At 35.0% G+C, this 20,232-nt stretch overlaps 2 protein-coding genes across 2 annotated transcripts; one reads left to right on the top strand and one right to left on the bottom strand.

Annotated features, from left to right (window-relative positions):
• On the top strand, positions 2,524 to 3,433 carry LOC104698815 (putative CCR4-associated factor 1 homolog 8). Its single transcript, XM_010414206.1, has one exon. The coding sequence runs from the start codon at positions 2,537 to 2,539 to the stop codon at positions 3,431 to 3,433; it is 897 nt and encodes a 298-aa protein (XP_010412508.1). The 5' UTR covers positions 2,524 to 2,536.
• LOC104790679 (serine/threonine-protein kinase Nek5) lies at positions 10,198 to 15,438 on the bottom strand. The gene is made up of 14 exons (XM_010516460.2): positions 14,967 to 15,438; positions 14,787 to 14,853; positions 14,630 to 14,695; positions 14,493 to 14,539; positions 14,323 to 14,368; positions 14,133 to 14,213; positions 14,012 to 14,054; positions 13,861 to 13,910; positions 13,406 to 13,487; positions 13,276 to 13,325; positions 12,981 to 13,054; positions 12,746 to 12,797; positions 12,002 to 12,646; positions 10,198 to 11,912 (listed from the first exon to the last, which is right to left on the bottom strand). The coding sequence occupies exons 1-14, from the start codon at positions 15,062 to 15,064 to the stop codon at positions 10,410 to 10,412; spliced, it is 2,904 nt and encodes a 967-aa protein (XP_010514762.1). The 5' UTR covers positions 15,065 to 15,438; the 3' UTR covers positions 10,198 to 10,409.

The raw sequence follows: 20,232 nt of genomic DNA, 5'->3' as shown, positions 1-20,232 counted from the left end.
AAAAAAAAAAAAAAAAAAAAAAGGCTACAATAGATATTAAGAAAGATTTGGATGGTTAAGGAATCCACAAAAGGTTTGGAGTCTTAATACCAAGGCTGTGATAAGGTTTGGAGTCTTAATACCAAGGCTGTGATAAGATAGCTAGTGATGAAATATGTTGAAAAAATATGTTTAATTATAGACAATAATAATTTGATTTTGGCATTGTTTTGAGTAGAAAATTGTTCAATCTACTTTTATATATTTTAATAAACAAAAAAATAAATAAATAAAGATGTCCAAAATGCAAAATTCCATAAAGGAACAGATAATCTCCATTGGTAACAAAAAAAGAAGAAGTTTCGAACATTTAATCTGGTTTTGTAAATAGGAAATTGATATTACAAAGATCTTAAAACTGCATGTAGTTGTCAGAAAATTTTGAAAACGGCAATAATAAATCACCAAACTAGAAAAAAAGAGGATATTTTTTTTTTCAAAAATCTGAATATAAAGCAAATCCTAGACTCTTGACTTTTGAGGATGAGGACATATACTCTATATTATAAACTTGAGTCCCACGACTCCACTACACTATTTTCTCTTTTCTCAGATTTTACTCACTGACTCTGTTTCTCTATAGCTAAAAAAGGTAAAAATAAAAAATAAATTGAAAACCATATGACGTCTCATTCTAACTGGTTACATTTTTTGTATCATTAAAAATTGCAATTAATTATCTCATTGCAAAATATGGACTAAGTATATTTGATGAATTGTTGGATACTCACCAGTTTTATTCAGTGTGCGAAATATGTTTGGTCTTCAAATTCCAACTGAAAACTATATTATTAACCAATAAGAGAAAAATACAATACTTCTTACTGTTGGTCTTATCCACAACACATACATTTCATCCAACTCACTTACATAGAGGTTTCTGAGTTTATCAAATGATGCATATAATCGTTATTCATCGTGAAGCTTAATTTATATGTTGTATTTTATTGAAAATATTTGAATTTTAAGTAATCTATGCAATTCATTTTAGATTTTATTTAGTATTTTTAAAAATGTTACGGATTTAAGTATCACTTATTTTATCTTGCAATACATTTTCAATATATATTACATCATAAAAATCATATTTTAATTATAAATCAATCCTAATAGATAAAAGATATAATTAGAGGCAATCATACCAGCACTAATGCAACAGATCTGATCAGAACTCCGCAGTAAAGCTTGCTTGGACGAGAGTAGTAATATGATGGGTGACCTCCCGGGAAGTCCTCGTGTTGCATCCCTCCCACTTTTAGTTTGTCAAAAAAAAAAATAAAAGATATACTTTTCATATAAAATAATTTGTGAATTTTATCAAATATATATTGTATTTATTATTAAATAGTTATAAATCATAATTAATCACTAACATAAAATATCAAATATGTAAAAAGAAAATTGATTGTAGGATAAATGACAACATAAATTTTATAGATAAAAAGTAGATTACAAATACTATATAGGTTTTATGACTTAGAGAGCAAGAAATATAATTTGTTTATTCGATGGACATGAATTTGATTTTGAGCGTGGTCATTAAACCTACTAGAGAAATTGGCATTATGCGTATATGTAAATTATCAGGAAAAAAAACATCAAACGGTCATATAAAGGGGAATAATAAAATCAACAACATTGGAAAAAGGAAATTTTCCTTTTTGCCAAAAATACTACAAATATATTTATATATTGTTTTTCTCTCAGATAATAATATTATTCTTTTTGCTCGTAAAAATAAAAATAAAAACACAAAAGATGAGTTGGATGAAACATTGCCGTGAGATTTGGAGGTGGAACCATATAGAATTGTTTAGCTTCGCATCTTGGTATCTTTCGGTGGCAAATATACATGGGGGAAGACGGATATCCCATTCCGAGTTAATCTTCTCCACCATTTTTACAACTAAAATACAAAAACGATGTCGCTTCATAATTATAACTTGATTGAGAATATGTAGTAAGGGATATGTGTGTTTTCTCACATAACTAAAGTGCCCTATAGACCAAAAGTGTGTCAATTGCTTAGTTTTTTTTCAATCTCCCTTGTTTTTATTATGTTGAGTTTTATGTCTTGTGACACTCAAAGTGATGACATATATTGAAAAAATGGTTTAATTGACTTTATATCTTTTAATAACCAAAGCAAAAATAAATAAAGATGTCCAAAATTCTAGAATGCAAAAGAAATTCTCTAATTGTAACTAATCCAAAAAAAAAAACTGTTTCGAACCTCCTTTTTTTCTCGTCCATATCTGTGTTTGTAAAAGAGAAATTGGTATTCATGTAAATGATTAAAAAAAAAAAATCAAAGTCATAGGGGAATAATAAAATCAACAATATTGGAAAAAGGAAATTTTCCTTTTTTCCAAAAATACTACAAACTATATATATATTGTTTTTCTCTCAGATAATAAATAGTATTTTTCTCTTTGCTCGTAAACAAAAAAAAAAACAAAAGATGAGTTCGATTTGGAGGTGGAATTGTAAGGAAGAGATGAGTTCGATCAAAGATTGTTTAAGAAACTACCGTTTTATAGCGTTTGATACAGAGTTTCCAGGTAGTTTAAGGGATACACCACAACACGCTTCGGATGATCAACGTTACACCGACATGAGTTACAGCGTAGACAGGACGAAACTGATCCAGTTAGGTCTAACTCTGTTCGACAGCAACGGAAGAGTCGGTGGAACTTGGGAGATCAACTTCTCTGATTTCGGAGATGCTGAAGACGCGAGAAACGAGAAATCCATCGAGTTCCTAAAACGCAACGGTCTAGATCTGAAGAAGATTAGGGCCCAAGGAATTGAAATCGACGGTTTTTTCAATGATCTCTCTTGGATTCTGAAGAGGACGGGGAACATCACTTGGGTGACGTTTCACGGGTCGTATGATATCGCGTATATGTTGAAGTGTTTCACCGGAGGAGAGTCTTTACCCGTGACTGCTGCCATGTTTGCGAAAGCCGTAGCTAGAACCCTCGGCTCTGTTTTTGATCTGAAAGCTATAGCGGGTAGATACGAAGGACTTGGTTGCCGTTTAGGTTTAGAGCATCTAGCAGATGCGTTGGGACTTGACCGTGTTGGTACCGCTCACCACGCCGGTTCAGATAGCGAATTAACCGCTAGGGTTTTCGTTAAGATGACTAAGATCTTCCACGATGTGCAAGAGGCTGAAGGCTTTGTTTATGGACTCGGCTATAGAATCATCTCTGATCGTCTAAAGCGCAGACAACAAAAACAGATCCACCTTGCGATGATGACCAGATGCTACGGTCCACCCCCACCACCACCGCCTCCTCCACCGCCGTTTCCGCTACTCAATCCGATCTTTGTTCCTGGGTTTCCTCCTTTTGGTGATTTTGGCTATGGGCCTAGCTTATGTATGTATTAAAATCTCAAGGAAAACACTTCTTAAACGTTTAACTTTGATGTGTTTAGTGTTAGTCCACAACACATCTCTTCCTGTTAGTATTGTCTCAATGTATCTGTTTGTATCCAATTTGATTTTGATGAAAAGATGAGTTTTTCTTTATTGTTTAGTTCCACACTTTTGTCTTTCTTTCTTGACAAGTTTCTCACAACCAGTGTCTGGTTTCCCTAGTAATGAAGTCTCTTTGAGAGCTAAAATTTTTATAATTATCTCAAGACATGTTTTGTGTAAGATGGTAGTGAAGCATAAAACAACACAAAGAATTTTCTCTGCAACCGGATCACTCACTCAGGGTATATATGGTTTCTTCCAATAATCAAGAATACAAATGTGATATTTAGATTATGTGCTTACTCCACCACTTAAATTGAGTATTAGCTGCCCTACTTAGATCAAGATCACCATCCACGTCATTGCATCAATTACTTTGTCTTCTCACCTGAAACCGGATTTGATCATTGTAAAGGCAAAAATACGTAGTTAGTGAAGTGTCATGTGGGCAAGCACTCATAGCCAACACAAACAGTCCTCAGCGTTAGCATCAGTTTTATTCTCTCTCTCTCTCTCACTTTCATGTAACCCATTTTATCTGATTTGGCAGACGAATCACAGAAACTGACAAAAGAAGCTTACAGTTACCATCATATACAGTCTCATATATACATAGACATATTTTATGTTCTTTTAAAGTTGATTAGGAGTTAGGATTAAGAAATAAAAAAAAATGTTTGCCTAAAACCATGGCCTCTCTGTAACTCTGTTCAGACCATAAGCATGTTACAGTGATTGATGTACCAGTTATTTCTCTGCAAAAACTTTGCAGTAGAGACTAGAGACTACTCGCCAATCCATGTGAAGGAGGACAAGTAATAGAAGCTTGTCCAAAACAATCTGCTACAAGATAAGACATATTAAAGCTCTCTGCAAATTCCGCTCCTAAGCATCATATTAGCGCCATCTAGAGCCACAAGTGTCTGTAATCCTCCACAAAGAAGCTGTGGGATGCTTCGTGAATCCCATCTCAACATCCTTTTGAAACTCAACCTTGACATGTGTGACTTGTTCCTCAGTCCCGTTCTCATATTGTGTTGCAGATTTATGTTTTTGAACTTAAGCATCCAGGTCTTGGGACAAAAATTTATGCTGAACAAAAACTCCAAAAAAGGTATACCTGCAACATGTATAACTTGTCAATGATGACTAACTCTCCAGGTTCTACTCCACTATTAAACTTAACCTCACCACTGCCTCTGCTTCCTTGTACTTGGTAGTCGTTTAGGCATGTGAGCAAACACATTAATGGATACATCTGATTACTCTGCTGTGAGAAAACCATGTTGGAACAGCAAGATGGTTGCAGCAAAGAAGACAGCAGTAGCAACAATTTGCAGAGACTAGGGAGCTCAACATTATACTAACAACGGTGGTCTACGTTGGTTTAGCTTTTTCAGGCCAGCAAAACTCAGTATAACAACTATATATAATCCAAGAGCTGTGAGTTCTTCAGATGGGAGATTTAACTTCACTATCGCCATGTCCGGTAACTCAACTCTTCCTCCTCGTATCAACGGCCTCAAAGTTTATAAATGCTTGAATTTTATCCAACTTGAGACTCAACAAAATGAAGGTAAGTTAACTTAATCATGTCGTTATAGCTAGACTTCCAATTTAAAACCAACTGAATAGTGGAAGGAAGACGCATCCTTTGTAGTTTATCGTGGTGAGACAAGGAAAATAAACTCTTTTTCAATCTCTTCCTTTTCAATGTACAGAGATTTGGTATGTGTTTTTTTCTGATATGAAGTTGTTGACTTTCATGTGAGATTCTTGTTATTATCACCTTCTCCTTCATTGTACTCTATGTTCTTTTCTAAAATATTTAAATCGTTTCATTTTCAGAAACTTAAGTAGCAATCCGAAGCTCAATCGCAAAATTCCAGACTCTCTCTAGCAAAGGATCGAGGCAAATCTTTCACACTTTTGTTGTAAGAACTCTTTCAAATAATGAATAATCATATTGTTTTGCTCCCTCCCTTCTGGGTGTCCCTTGTCCGGGTGAATGTTTTGCGTGAAAACTATTTTTTTTTTTGTCAAAAAAAAAAAACAAAAACAATAATACTCTATTGTCAATTGAAATGTTTGGAAATAGAAACTAATTGTTTGTTTATCAAGCTAGTTGTTGTTCTCGAAAAAGACCCTTGCTTAAATCACAAAAATAATTAATATGAATTTAGCACACTACACGAAGACCATATATAGAAGATTATGAATTCACTGTGATTAAATCAAAAGGACAAAAGATAGATGTGCATGTTGTGTTGTTGGCTCTCTGTTCAATACACTATTTATTGGTTTTTGCTCTTTTTGGAGTTTGGAATTCAAAGATTTTTCTACAACTATTCAAGATAGACAATGTATACTCACAATTATAGAAAAGATACATCCTTAGAACTTCTTAGTGAATCGACCTGTTTTTAAAAAAGAATATAATAATAATCACTTAATCACAATCAAACCAAACAGCAGAATAACCAAACAATACTATTAAACCAATAATCAATAACCAATAAACCATTTGGTTATGTCATTTGGAAGGAGCGAAATGGCAGAAGGCACGGGGAGTCAGCACACACTACAGGTCAAATAATTAAGTGAGTCGATCAACAAGTCCGAAATCAGTTCCTTGCTATACAACCGGCGTTATGAACAAGGCTTACAACTATGGTTCGGTGCTAGGGCTTGACATCATGGAGAGCTAAAATCTGTTTTTTCTTTTAATACATTCAAACACGATACACTAGTTGTGTATATAATTTAACATTAAATTTTAAAAAAACAACCAATAAACCAATAACCAATGATTCAATCCAACAGAGTCATAAACCAAATAACCAGCAATCTAGAAACATTCTAATAACTCAACTCTAACAACCTAACAGAAGTCAGACAACACATCAGCGAGCCATTAGAACATCATCCTTTTCATCGCCTTGATTCTACGGTCACATTTTGCCTTTACCTGCTCCACAAACACAAAAATTGAGATGCATGAATATTGCCACAAACACTCAGTGAGGCAATCCTCCCATCTACTGGGGTACACACAAGCAACTGAGATTCTAATGTTAAAAAAGAAACAAACAAATACAAACAAACCAGGAAAACATGTATCAGCCGCTGCTGAAAAGGATTGGTGTCGACCGACACTGCCTCTCAGTGTCGATCGACACACCTCCTTGGTGTCGTCGACCGACACTATTTCTTGGTGTCAACCAACACTCCTTCTCGACCCGAAAACCCTCGATCCAAAACTCCCCAAGTATCCGTACTGTCAACACCTTGGTGTCAATCGACACCGACTCTGCAGACACATTCTGCTCGAAGTCGAAAGTCGTAGAGGGAAAATAAAAGGTTTAATTTTGGATTTTTCCTCCGTTAACATGTTGAGTCTTATTACACTAAGATAGCTATTAGCTATAGTGATGAAATATGTTGAAAAATAGGTTTAATTATGGTTTAATTATAGACAATAATAATCTGAGTTTGTCACATGACCTCACCACTGCCTCTGCTTCCTTGTACTTGGTAGTCGTTTCTCAAACATGCAAACATATTGTTCCATAAGCTAAGTTCGTTATGTCCCTATTAGGAAATTGATATTACAAAGTTGGTTTTGGTTTTGTAAATAGGAAATTAAGATAAGTTGATAGAGATGAACTGCATATAATTGTCAACTGCACTATTTTATGCTATAAGCACCTTTCAAGCATTAAAATTACGCTATAAGCACCTTTCAAGCATTACGTATTAAATACTTCCATTATGATTACTTAAAATTACGATTAAGATTCCATAATTGTCAACTTAAAATTACGATTATGATTCCATAATTGTCAACTTAAAATTACGATTATGATTACTTAACTTAGGAAATTAAGCTAAGTTGATAGAGATGAACTGCATGTAATTGTCAACTACACTATTTTACGCTATAAGCACCTTTCAAGCATTAAAATTACGCTATAAGCACCTTTCAAGCATTAAGTATTAAATACTTCCATTATGATTACTTAAAATTAGAGATGAACTGATTCCATTATGATTACTTAAAATTAACTTTCAAGCATTAAATATATTCAAATCTCAATTTTGTTTTATTTTCCTAAAGAACGGTGGCTAAAAGAAAAATATAACCTTTTTAAATAGATAAAATACTATATCTATATCTTTTATTTTTTATTTATTAATTTTTAAAATTTAAGCCGTAAAACAAAACTGTTATATATTTTATTGGATTTAAATTTTGATAAAATTTTAACCTGTGCTGGAAAAGTTTTTTGATAAAATTTGTAGCTATATAGATTTTATTCAATTAGATTTTTAAAATCTTAGCTGTTAATTTTTTTTAAAAAGTATGAATTAGTTTTGATTCTAATAGATTTTTTTTTTACTTTTCTACAATTTATTTTATTTTATGTATTCCCAATTCTCGTTTTTAATTAATTATATTTATTTAAAATTAATTAGTTAATCTTAATTAAGTTTTTCTAATGGCAATTGAATGTATTTGTTTACACATTTTAAGGTTAGTTTCATATTTGTACTTCCCAATTAATATAGTAGGATGTAATTCTATTTATTTGGTGATCTTTAAACGTCAATTTAGTTTGTAACTGGGTTCTAACTAGGTTAACTACCTACATATTAGCAATAAATTTCTTTAAACCAATTTATATCTGGTGTTAAATGGTTAAATATTGATTCTAAGAGTAAGATTTTTTGGATAACCCTTTATCAAAACTAAAAAAAGATTTACTGGATCAAAAATTGAATTCTTCCACTATGATTTCAATTTGATTTGATTGCCCATAAGAATTTACAGCAAATGAGATGGAATTCTGAATAATAATTCTTGATTAGAAGAATATTCGCCCTAACATAATGTAGTTTTGAGGAATTTTAACTATGAGTTTATAATATGCAACATACTTTAACATTCTTTTTAATAATTTTAAATTTACGAAATTGTGAAATGGTGGACGTTTGGGTATTCGTTCCAGGTTTAGATCAGGTATTTTGGACATTCAAGTATTTATAGATTTCAGGTTCGAATCGGATATTTCGGATTCGAATTTGGATTACTCTGAAATCCCAAAACTCAAAATTTTAGTATCCAAGTATGTCCAAACTACTCAAAAATATCCAAAAATTTCAAAACTTCAAAACTTCAAGATTTTTTTTTCAAATTTACTAAAAAATAACAAGTATTTATTTCAAAACAAAAAATGTCACAGATTCATTGTTATTTATAAAGAAAATAGCTATCGAATAATTCATTATAGAAAGTTTAGAAACATCACTGCTCTTCTTAGTATTGTAGGATTTCTTACAACGGTTATGCAAACAAGCATCAAAACATGTAAAATGAGAATCGTTTCAGTTTTAATAACTAAAAGCAACACATATTCTTCGATTGCAATAAAACTTGACAGGGGCTAAATAATCTACAGTTCAGAAGGGATGAAAATTATGTAAGTAAATGATCATCAAAACAAAATAACCACAACATATGAAATTCCAATTAATTGCACATATGAAAATTTCATTTAATTGCACACAAAAGATTATGGTAATTGGACTTGTTATTGATTAATGGTCCTTATTTATCTAATTTCGCACAAACGATTATGGTAATTAAGGTGATTAGTGAAGTGATTAAGACCACGGAAGGGAATTATTCATAATTTACGAGGTTCGCGTTCATTGTTGATTGTTAATTCATTCTCATGCTTTATTTGGTTTTACTTCTTGCATTCTAGTCTTTTTGCGCTTTTTAGCTTTTAAAACAATCAAAAACAAATCATACCTTCTCTAGATTAGTTTGAATCTTGTATCTATGGGGTGCAATCTTCATGTCTTTGTGGATCGATCTTTAACTCAACCTTTTATGGTTTTACTTTCTTTGTTATTAGTCGAAAATGAGCAAATCTCTGAAACTAGTTATAGTCTCTCTATTCCTTACACTTTATAGTATTCCAGTCTTGTTTTACTTCTTCTTGAAATGGAATTTTAATTATTTGTTCTAAGCTAAAGAAAAAGTAACCTGAATTGAAGTTTCATTTATACTAGGCGGGAACCCACTCTACGCTGCTAGTATTTTCTAATGTTATCATTGTTCCAGTTTTAAATTTGTATGTGTTCAATCTTATATCTTTGTCGATCGATCTAACTATCTAAGTATTCCTTGGTGTTCCATGCACTTTGTAGTCTTGTAGATTATTTAAAGGTTTCATAAATTTAAAGCTCAACTCACTTGTGCATTCTCTAGTGTTGGATTAAATTAGCGTGTAAAAATAAGTTTCCTGAATTCAACCAACACTAGAGAATGCAATAGAAGTCTATGATGTCCTCAAAGTGGAACGGTAAAAAAAAAAACATACGGCAATGATCGTTCATCGGGTGTACAAGATCTCCCACCAAGATAGTATTAACAGAGTTGAGCTTAGGCAAGGTGTTGCATAGTTGATTCTTGTATCTTATCTGAAATTTAGTTTAGCAAATCACCGAGTAACTTGTTTGTCGTGAGGAGACCAATGCAAGATTAAAAGAACCAAATGGAGTGTCATGACATGATTCTGCTATATCCATATCGTTGATTTAGATGAAAATGTTGCAACAGTCAATGAGTCGATTATAAACAGAAACATAAAGAGGAACAAATAATCAACCAATAATCCCAGAGTCTGTATATACAATATTGGAAACACTTAACATCGATGACGGTGGCTGTACTTTCAAAATTTCGAAAATGGATGTGTTTTGTTGTTTGTGATTCTTTTTACTGAGTGAATTGTTACTTTATGAAAATATGAACTTTATAGAAAACAAGTAACAAAGAAGAGAGTTTAGTTGTAAATGCTTGTATGTTACTTTACCTTCATGATACATTTCTGGAGCTGCCACTGTTATTATTATTGATGTCTTCGATCATCATTCCTTTAAGACTCTTTGCCAACCAAATAGCGGTTTCTCTAGGCGAAACTTTGTTCTTCCCGAACGGCTGCAACACAATGGCTAGCTCTTCGAGCCTGCTCTGTTCCAGCAAATCCGCAGATAGTTCCAATAGACCTTCAAGCGCCTCGGCTCTCTGTCTGAACGACTTGATGTCCAATGTCTCTTTCACAGCTGGAGCCGGAGTTGTTTCCTCATCAGGCATGAATGAGTTGGGTCTTGTCTCAGCTGGTGAAGAATCAGAGCAGGATTTAAAGCTCTTTGTTTCTGAGTAGTTGGTGATGGGATCTGGTACTTCAGGGCGGGTCTCAGTTCTTGAGTCATGCTCTGAGATGATCGATCTAGTGGTGGGTGATTCCGAGGGAGTTGCTACTTTTCTCACCTCCATTTCATCTCTCACAACGTTTATGAGTTTCCCCATGTCGACGGTCTGTACACCGACTTCAACACTTTCCATTACTGGCTGGTCGCTCCCCACACGGAAGCTGCTGTGTCGGATAACATGTATGAAATCGTCAACAACTGGATGAAGATGGGAATGATTGTTGTTCTGCTCAAGAGCTGAGTTCTGAGACACAAGGCCTGTTTTGTTATCCGAGTGGGAACTCGCTTGCACTTGGTGGGAGCTTGTTTTGTTATCTGAGTGGGAATTCACTTGGTGGGATGGTCCTACATGCAAAGGAATTGGTGCAGCTGCAGGAACAGAGGAGATGAATTCTTTGACTGTGAATTTGTCATCACCGTGGTGTCGTTGTGATGCATTAGGCTCGTAGCTCTGCATTGTTGCAGGGCTATCATCTTTCTGCAGAGTGGGCGAGCTTTCTTCTGGATGATGACGATAGGCAATAGTGTTTTGAACATCGGAAACAGTGTCAGGAGTTTCGTTTAGCCGGATACTGGTGCTGTGTTCTTCTCTGCGGATCATCATCTCTGAGGAGATTTCTGGAAATGAAGACGAGTATTCACTGTGACAGGATCTTCTGTGGTCATCAGGAGTTGTATGTTCTGACGTGTCGATATATGGGGTCGAAGCATCATCACAGAGTTCAAATGCCTGCATGGACAACGAAGACGATATTGAGTTGCTGCTCTCACTCTGCATTCCTTTGGAAGATCCGACAGAGTTTCTCTTTGGCTCCGGCGTATTCACAGGGGAAGCATGGACACGAGATTGATGAGAATTAGTTTCAGACTCTGACGGCACAGGTGGATGTTGCTTCATGGTGTCCTTGGCTGCCATATTTGGAATATCTGCTCCTAATTGTCTTGACTGCTGCGCTATCAAAGATGTTCTTCTTGGTAAAGTAGGAGGTGTTCTTTGCCTTCGCTTAATTGACATTGCCTCTTCGGCCTCCTGTTTAGCAGCAGGAGATGGTGAAGTTCTGTCGCTTCTAGGCTTAAGTTTTGGAGACGAGTCAATCACTGGCATCTGCACCACAAATTTGTCAAACGAAATCCTTTATATATCAACAAAAGTTGGGAACTAGAGAGCGAGAGAGAAAGAGAGAGAGAATATACATGATGCTTTGGCGGTATTGATCCTGGAGCCCTTGCGGAATCAGGAGCTAGCTTTGAAGGTGGGATAGGCGTAATTACGTTAGTCTTGGAGCCATGAGCAACGTCACTGAGTTTGGGAATCTTTGATGGAGTTTCAATATTATTCTTCTGAGTTGGAACACTAGAAGGTCTCCCTCGGTTAGATCTCATGGGTGAACCATTTTCTCTAGCTTTCTCTTCTTTCAAAACCATCATGATGTTCCTGATAGTTTTTGGGTGCCTTGGTTGAATAATGTCTGGTCGTTGGTCACTTTGTACGGGCTTTAAAACCCCATGGCCATCTGGTTTTGTTGCTGAAACACTCTGGACATTATCATTTTCAGCTGGTTGTTGCACATGCTCGAGGATGTCTTCATCATCGATAGAAGCTGAATCTGTCTCAGTGACTTTATTACCATTACTTGGAACCACATATCGGATATTTTTGTCACTCACATAGAAGTTATCTTTTTCACTTGAACTATTGCTGTTCTGGCTTTCAGCCATACTCCTCCGGCCCTCGCGAGAATTAAGAGGCTTTTCTGGAGTTATAGACGCTGCAGAAAGGGTTGGACGGTACTGCTCAACATATGGCTGCAAATAAGGATGCTTCAAAATATCGGAGGCCTGAAGAGATATGAAGGAAAAAAAATATGATTAGTTAATTTCCATTCCGGAGGATGAATGCCATTAAGCAGACAGTTTCTGGTCCTAGAAAAATCATACGTTTGGCCGATACTCGGGGTTCTTCCTTAACATCCCCTTGATGAGTGCTTTTCTGCAATATCAAAACAGAGCAAAACAAAAAAGGAGAGAAATGTTATATCATGTTATAAATATATCAGAGGACATATTTATAAAAGCTCATATCTTAGGGATGGTATTAATGGACAAGGCAAAGTGTCAAATCAAGAAATATAGAAGAACAGACTAGGCTTCAGATTAATAAAAAGAATCTTACAAAGATGGTGAATAGCACGGTGGCAATGGACCTATTGAGGAACGATTAACCTTACTTATAAGGCCTGCCATATCCTGAAACCATATATCACATAAAAGCAAATGCCATAAGGTACTTCGAAGAGATCAAATGCAGGGGTTTCTAGATCTGTTTGAGGCATAAACTTTGGTAACACACACAAGTCCATATTATAGCTCTTAACAATTTTCTGCTCTTCAAAAGACATAAACTTCTCGTAGGAATGTTACAAACAAGAAACATTTAGACTATCTAAATGAAATTAAAAAAGACTTACAAAAGCTTTGAAAGCAGGCCGATATGCAGCCATTTCATATATACAACAGCCTGTTCAATAACATAGAGTCTTAGCTTGAATGGCAATAACAAAATTCTTAGGCGTTACAGAGGATAGAGGTTGCATATACCTAGCGACCAGATATCTGATTTAAAACCATAAGGGATATCAGCAAGCAGTTCCGGGCACATGTAGTTTGGAGTTCCGACAACCTACATATAAAATTCCATGAGTCATAAACATCAATGCTATCACACTATGTATCAGTTCAGAAGCTTGAGAGCAATCCTAAAAATAATCATTATGTTCTTGTGCTATGCAATGAGAGGAATAACCCGTAACTGTTATAAACCTTAGTAACATATAATCTATTTTGATGCAGAATTGCTAATATTCGTTTGTTGAAAAGAAGCAATCTTCATGCATCAAAGTTTGTTGGCATAACCAGCATAACCCATATCAAAGGTGCTCAATTGCTAATGTGCCGTAAATACAAGCTGTATGCTAACAACGCCGAAACCTACGCACTACCAGGACAAATTCGTTCTCCTAGACCATATTTTAACAGAGACTTTTACAACATACCGAGGAAGTTAGGTCATCCGCCTTCATTGTTTTGGCAAGGCCAAAGTCCCCTGCAGACAACACATGAACACAAGATGAAACATAATTATTTAAAAATCCGCTTACATTCTGTTGCAGGTCAAATTAGGTGGATCATAAATCAAAAACGTACCAAGGCGGACGTCTTGATCTTTTGTAAGGAAAATGTTGGAACACTGGCAAGAACAGACTTCACAAATAAGTCCATACATTAATTAAGCATAACACAGTGATTCAGACAGCTAGATTTTTACCTTAAGATCACGATGAAGAACATAGTTAGAATGCAGATACTCAACAGCTAATAATAATTGAGTAAACCACTTGCAGAGTTTCTGCAAAAAAAAAAAAAAGAGAAGCAAAAACAAAGTCACCATGACTACTACTAATCAAATCAATCACCTAAATCATATTTATTAGAGAAACTTCTAAGTGAAAAAGTACCTCCTCAGGAAAATAAACACCATTTGACTTTTTCATCAACTCAGCCCTGTAACCAAAACCATTTGATTTTAAACGTATTCTTTGACTTCTGTGAACTAAACAACAAAAAAGAACCAAAAAAAAAAAAAGGACAAGTTAACTACAAAATCGTTAGTGAAAGTAAAACTCACATGTCTCCTCCTTCACAGTATCCAGTGACAATACAAACATAGCAACCCTGCATTTCCCAAATCAAAGCTCATGTCAAAATAACTAAATCTCCTTAAAAACCAGAAAAATAAAACAATAAATCAACTATAAAACTTACTTTCTCAACCCAAGCTTCTTTAAACTCCACGATATATGGATGCTGAACTCTTGCAATCAAAGCCATCTACATAAAAACTCACCAATGTTGTCAGAAAAAAAAAAAATCAAGAACTAAATCGTTTTCGAAATCTCGAAAAAGACGATTCAAAATTCACCTCTTGATGAGCAGATCTCCGGCAACGCTCCGTTTGTCTAGCTAATCTGATCTTCTTCAAAACATACCTAAAAACACACAACAATACAAACAAAAAAAAAAAAAAAAAAATCAAATCTATCTTCAAAGAAAGGAGTTTTAAAAAATTTTAGATACAATGGATGAAAAATCTCAAATTTACTTCTTTCTCTCAGCTTTATGATGAACTAAAATGGCGGCACCAAACGCTCCTCTCCCGATCTGTTCCATAAGCTCATACTGATCCATTCGTGACTCCATCGCTCTATCAAACACTTGCTTCTCTTCAAATCGCGATTTTAAGAACTTGCTTCTCTTCAACGTAATCTTACGCACTTGTTGTTTTCCCCTAACCTACACGCTTCGTTTTCCCTCAGAGATTCGAAACTGCTCGATGTTTATTAAGCATTGAACTTGAACCGCCGCAACATCAAAAAGTCAGATCCAAATTGTACTGAAGCTTTGTCTCTGATTCTGGATTCGTCGTCTCGTCTCTTTCGTCTTCTGTGTTTTAGTTCACTTGCAGAGTACGAATCTACAAGGGATCAAACAAAACAAAACAAAAATGTGATTCAGAGTAAAAATATTTTTATTTTTATTTTTTGTTGTTGTAGGTTTGACGTGACGAGACGAGATTAGGAGAGTAGTTCAGTCAATTTAAGTTATTTTGTCAATAAGTTGGTAAGTTAAAACTAAATTAATCAACGTGTTTTCTTACTAATTAGATTTATTCATTACAACAATAATAGCCAACTGTAGTAGACACATACTATGTAGTTTAAAGATTTCCCATACATATTTGATAATTATAGATTTGCATTTAAAACATATAAATGACCATATTATGACTTTTTTTTTGTTCTCCTAAATTAACTTTAAAAAATTATTAGACCTTTAATTAAAAAAATCTGTTGTAAAAGAATTTTCTATAATAAAAAATTATATGGTAATTGTTTTCGAAAAAAAAAAAGATAATGGATATTTTAAGATATTTGTCAAAACTCAAAATTTGGTATTTTAGCTAATTATGTGTTGTATATACTCTATCAAAATTTTAATATTTATCTGTTGTAAGGAAAAAAAGTCTATCAAGAAATAAATTCTGGTATTATTGGGGAAAACAATATGTGGTATTTTGAGGTGTTTCCCTAAGGGGATATTTTACAAAATGTAGTATTTTAACTAATACTAATTGTTATAGTATTTCCCTTCTATCTATCTCTGTTCCACTATATTTTTTTTCCAAAAAAAATAAATTTTATTAATTTAGCAAATGTCTTTACACAAAACTTTCAATAACCAAATTAGTTTTACTATCGAGTTAACATAATAAGCATTATCAATACATCTATGCTTAGTTAATGCATTTGCTACACTATTACATTCTCTTTTTGCAAATTGAAAAGCAGTTTGTCGTAATCGTAGAGACCACATAGCAAATATCTTTCAATAGATTTCGTACTGAAGCATTGGACTTTTGATCATTTACTAGATTTATTAACACTGCACTATCTCATTCGAAGACTATTGATTGATAACCTCTGATCCAAGCTTGTTGTAGGGATATTAGTAGGCTTTTTGTCTCGGCTTCTAGAGTTGATCCTGCATAAGATAGTTTAGATGCACCCCATACCAATGGTTCTCCTTGATGGTTCCTGAATATCCAACCGCATGTTCCCTGTTTTGTATGATCATTGTATCATGCGTCAAAGTTGCATTTAATAAACGGCTGTAAAGGTGGTGTCCATGTGTTTGCGGTTGTGATAATGTTATGTTGTGGCTCCTTAGGTCGTAAAGTTTTAATCCATTCTTTTGTTTTTGATTTTGCCATTAGAATTGTCTTGCTCGCACTTTCGCGGTAGTTATTGAAAACGACATTGTTTCTTGTTTTCCAAATGCGCCATAAAAGTGAAAAATGTAGTAGGGAATCAAAATTATTTGTTGTTTGAGATGATAGAGTTATGATTCCAAAGATGATCTCCTCTACATTAGCTGGTAATTGGTTGATATTTAGCAGAGATGTGTTGGACAAACGCCATGCCATAATAGCAAAAGGACATGAGAATAACGCATGGTGATATGTTTCATCTGGTTGGTTGCATCTTGGGCATATAGAACTGATATTCATACGCTTTGTGCGTAGGCGTGTAGTTATAGGCAAAGTCCTCGTAACAATGCGCCAGAGGAAATGTTTGATCTTTGGTAGAATCTTCAACTTCCAGATTTTGTTTTTAAGCTCCACCGATCCATGAGTTCTTGGTATTATTTAGCCAGGATCAAACGGATAATGTGTGAGAAACCAGTATCTTGTTTTTACAGTGTATTTGCCTGATTGTGAATAATTCCAAATAAGTTCATCTTTGTCTTTAACTTGAGACAAATGTATGTTTTGGACTGTGTCATGCTCTGTTTCTGGTATCAAAGAGGATAGTTTTTGTTGATCCCACATTCAAATATGACCAGTTGTGGATATGAGATTTTCGAGGGGCAATGAAGTATGAGGAGTTAAAGTTTGAATTGGTCTAGGAGGATCAGAAGCAATAACATTGTCTATACCAAGTCGTATATTTGCTCCATCTCCCACAATATATCGAGTGCCTTTTTTAAGAAGATCTAACCCGATTAAGATTGATGACCATCCATATGATTGGTTTTTCCTAGCACGAGCATCCAGTATAGAGTCATCTCTGTAATATCTGTTTTCATTACGCGAGCAAAGAGAGAATTGGGATATTGGATTAATCTCCATGCTTGCTTAGCTAGTAGGGCATCATTAAATTTTGCTAGATCTTTGAATCCCAAACCTCCTTCCTTTTTTGAAGTTTGTAGTTTCTTCCAAGCTATCCATGGGATACCTCTATGGTTTAACGATTTTTCCCACCAAAAGTTTATTAAAAGTGATTCTATCTCTGAAGTGATTCCTAATGGTAGTTTAAAACATGACATAGCATAAACATACATGGATAAAGCAACTGATTTTAGCATGATCTCTTTTCCTGCTGGTGATAATTTACTTGCAGTCCATCCACAAGTTCGTTTTTTTAACTCTATCAACAATGTATGCAAACATCTCTTTTTTCTTTTGACCAAACTGTTCCGGTAAACCGAGATACTTACCTCCTCCTCCATGATTTGGGATATCTAGGGTTGCCATTAACCGAGATTGAGTTGTCCCATAAACTCTGCTTCCAAATGTTATCATTGACTTAGAAGTATTTATTTTTTGACCAGACTAGTACTCGTAGATATCAAAATCATCTTTTAGAACTTGGCAATTTTTCCTATTAGCTTTGCAGAAAAAAAGACATTCATCTGCAAATTGTAAATGTGTGATGCTTGGAGCTCCATTACCAATTCGTATTGCTTGGATATCACCTTCTTGTTCCCTTGATGTGATTAAATGACTTAGAATGTCTGAACATAGAATAAATAGATAGGGAGATAACGGATCTCCCTGTCTAATGCCCCGAGTTGGTTTAATATGCCCATATGGTGATCCGTTGATAAGAACCGAGTAGTTAACAGAGGTTACGACCTCCATAATCCAACCTATCCACCGATCACAGAAGCCAAATATCTTTAAAGTTGTTTTGATGAAATTCCATTCTACGCGGTCATATGCTTTACTGACATCTGTTTTCACGGCCATGTGGGTTTGAGATACTCGTTTCCGGACTTTCAATGACTGCATAATCTCATGTGCAATCATTACATTGTCTTGGATAATTCGGCCAGGGATAAAAGCTGCCTGTGAGTTTGAAACAATATCATTCAGATGTGGTTTTAGTCGTTGGACTAAACATTTAGACAATATCTTGTAGAGAACATTGCATAATGCTATAGGTCGGTAGTCTATAAGAGTTTGTGGATTTTCAATCTTTGGAATCATGCATATGTTAGTATGATTTATGCTAGGCTTCATGAATGAGGTTTCAAAGAAATTTCTAACTTCTTGAATGACTTGGGGACCAACAGTTGTCCAACAACTCTTGTAAAATCTTGTTGTTAATCCATCTGGACCTAGAGCTTTGTCATCACCAATCGAACATACAGCTTGATATTTCCTCATTTGTAAAAGTTCTAGTTAAAGTATCATTTGCCTCATCCGATGCTCTTGGAGCAAAGTCCGTGAACACTGTAGGTGAAACATGGTGACCTGAAGTTGTGTAAATGTTTGTGAAAAATTTTTTAGCATGGTCTCCTACTTCTTTATCTCCTTGATGAATAAGCCCTTGGTCATCATTGATTGAGCTGATCCAATTCTTAGCAACTCTTATCTTGGCACAAGCATGGAAAAAATTGGTGTTTCGATAACCGGAAGTCATCCACTGATTTTTGCTTAGTTGTTTCCAATGTGTTTCCTCATCGGTATAAGCTTTAGTAAGAACGTATTGGAGGTTAGGGATTGTTTGTCGTATAGCAGGAATTGTACTCTCCATTGCATAGTTTAGTTTTGCTTGAAACGTCACAATTCTTTGCTCTGAGTTTAACCGATTTGTTCGTTTTAGGCTTACCATCGCCTGTCTGAAATTCTTTATGCTTTGGTTGATTGGTACATCCATAGAATCAGAACCAGATAGCCATCCATTCTTAACTGTTTCTTGAAATTTTGGAACATCGACCAATCGTTTATCAAACTGGAATGACCATCGTTTGTGTTGTGTGAGGTCTTTCAGGTCCACAAGAATCAGTTTATGATCAGATCCTGCAAAGTCCAAGAAGTAATTCTCTGCATTCGGGAAACTTGCATCACCAACAGAATTAAACATGGCTCTATCGAGGCAGCATTGGATGGTGTGAGAGTGTCGTTCTCCAACCCATGAGAATGGATTACCTATTGAACGGATATCTTGTAGGTCACATATAGAGATCATGTGTCGAAAGTCCCTGAATGTCCATTCATCACGTAATGGACCACCTAGTTTTTCTCTGTTGGTAGTTATCTCACTGAAGTCACCAATCAGTATCCATGGCGTATTTCGTGTATGTGACATTTGTTCTAAACGATCCCATAGTTCATGTCTTTCACTAGGATTAGGATGGCCATACACACAACACAAATAAAAAGATAATTTTATTATAGTTAACTGAAACATCAATGAGTCTCTCATCCTTAGAAATCAAGGAGAGAGATACATTGTCATTCCAAAACAAAGCTAAGCCATAAGCCACCACTCCTACCTTGAGGGGGCTGGATAATAAAGTTTGCAAATCCTAAGTCACACTTAAGTTTAGTTATTACATCAGATTGATTGAGAGTTTCAGATAGAAATACCATATCACACTTAGTACTAAAACAAAGTTTTTTAAAACGAGAAATAGTTAGCTGTGGACCAATCCCTTGACAATTCCATGAAAGGATCTTCATAGTGGATCTATTGGGGGTATCGCCCCCCCCCCCCCCCCCCCCCCCCCCCCCCCCCCCCCCC

The sequence above is a fragment of the Camelina sativa genome, chromosome 6, assembly GCF_000633955.1.
Source record: "Camelina sativa cultivar DH55 chromosome 6, Cs, whole genome shotgun sequence".
NCBI classification, from domain to species: Eukaryota; Viridiplantae; Streptophyta; class Magnoliopsida; order Brassicales; family Brassicaceae; genus Camelina; species Camelina sativa.
Note: the sequence above shows the minus strand (reverse complement) of the source record. Positions and strands in the feature narration are given on the sequence as shown.

Coding starts and splice junctions, on each gene's coding strand:
- LOC104698815 (XM_010414206.1), top strand. CDS start 2,537: ATGAGTTCGATCAAAGATTGTTTAAGAAACTACCGTTTTATAGCGTTT.
- LOC104790679 (XM_010516460.2), bottom strand. CDS start 15,064: ATGGAGTCACGAATGGATCAGTATGAGCTTATGGAACAGATCGGGAGA. Junction 14,369..14,492: donor TACTGTGAAGGAGGAGACAT/GTGAGTTTTACT, acceptor TTTTGGTTACAG/GGCTGAGTTGATGAAAAAGT. Junction 14,214..14,322: donor GTGTTTATTTTCCTGAGGAG/GTACTTTTTCAC, acceptor TTTTTTTTGCAG/AAACTCTGCAAGTGGTTTAC.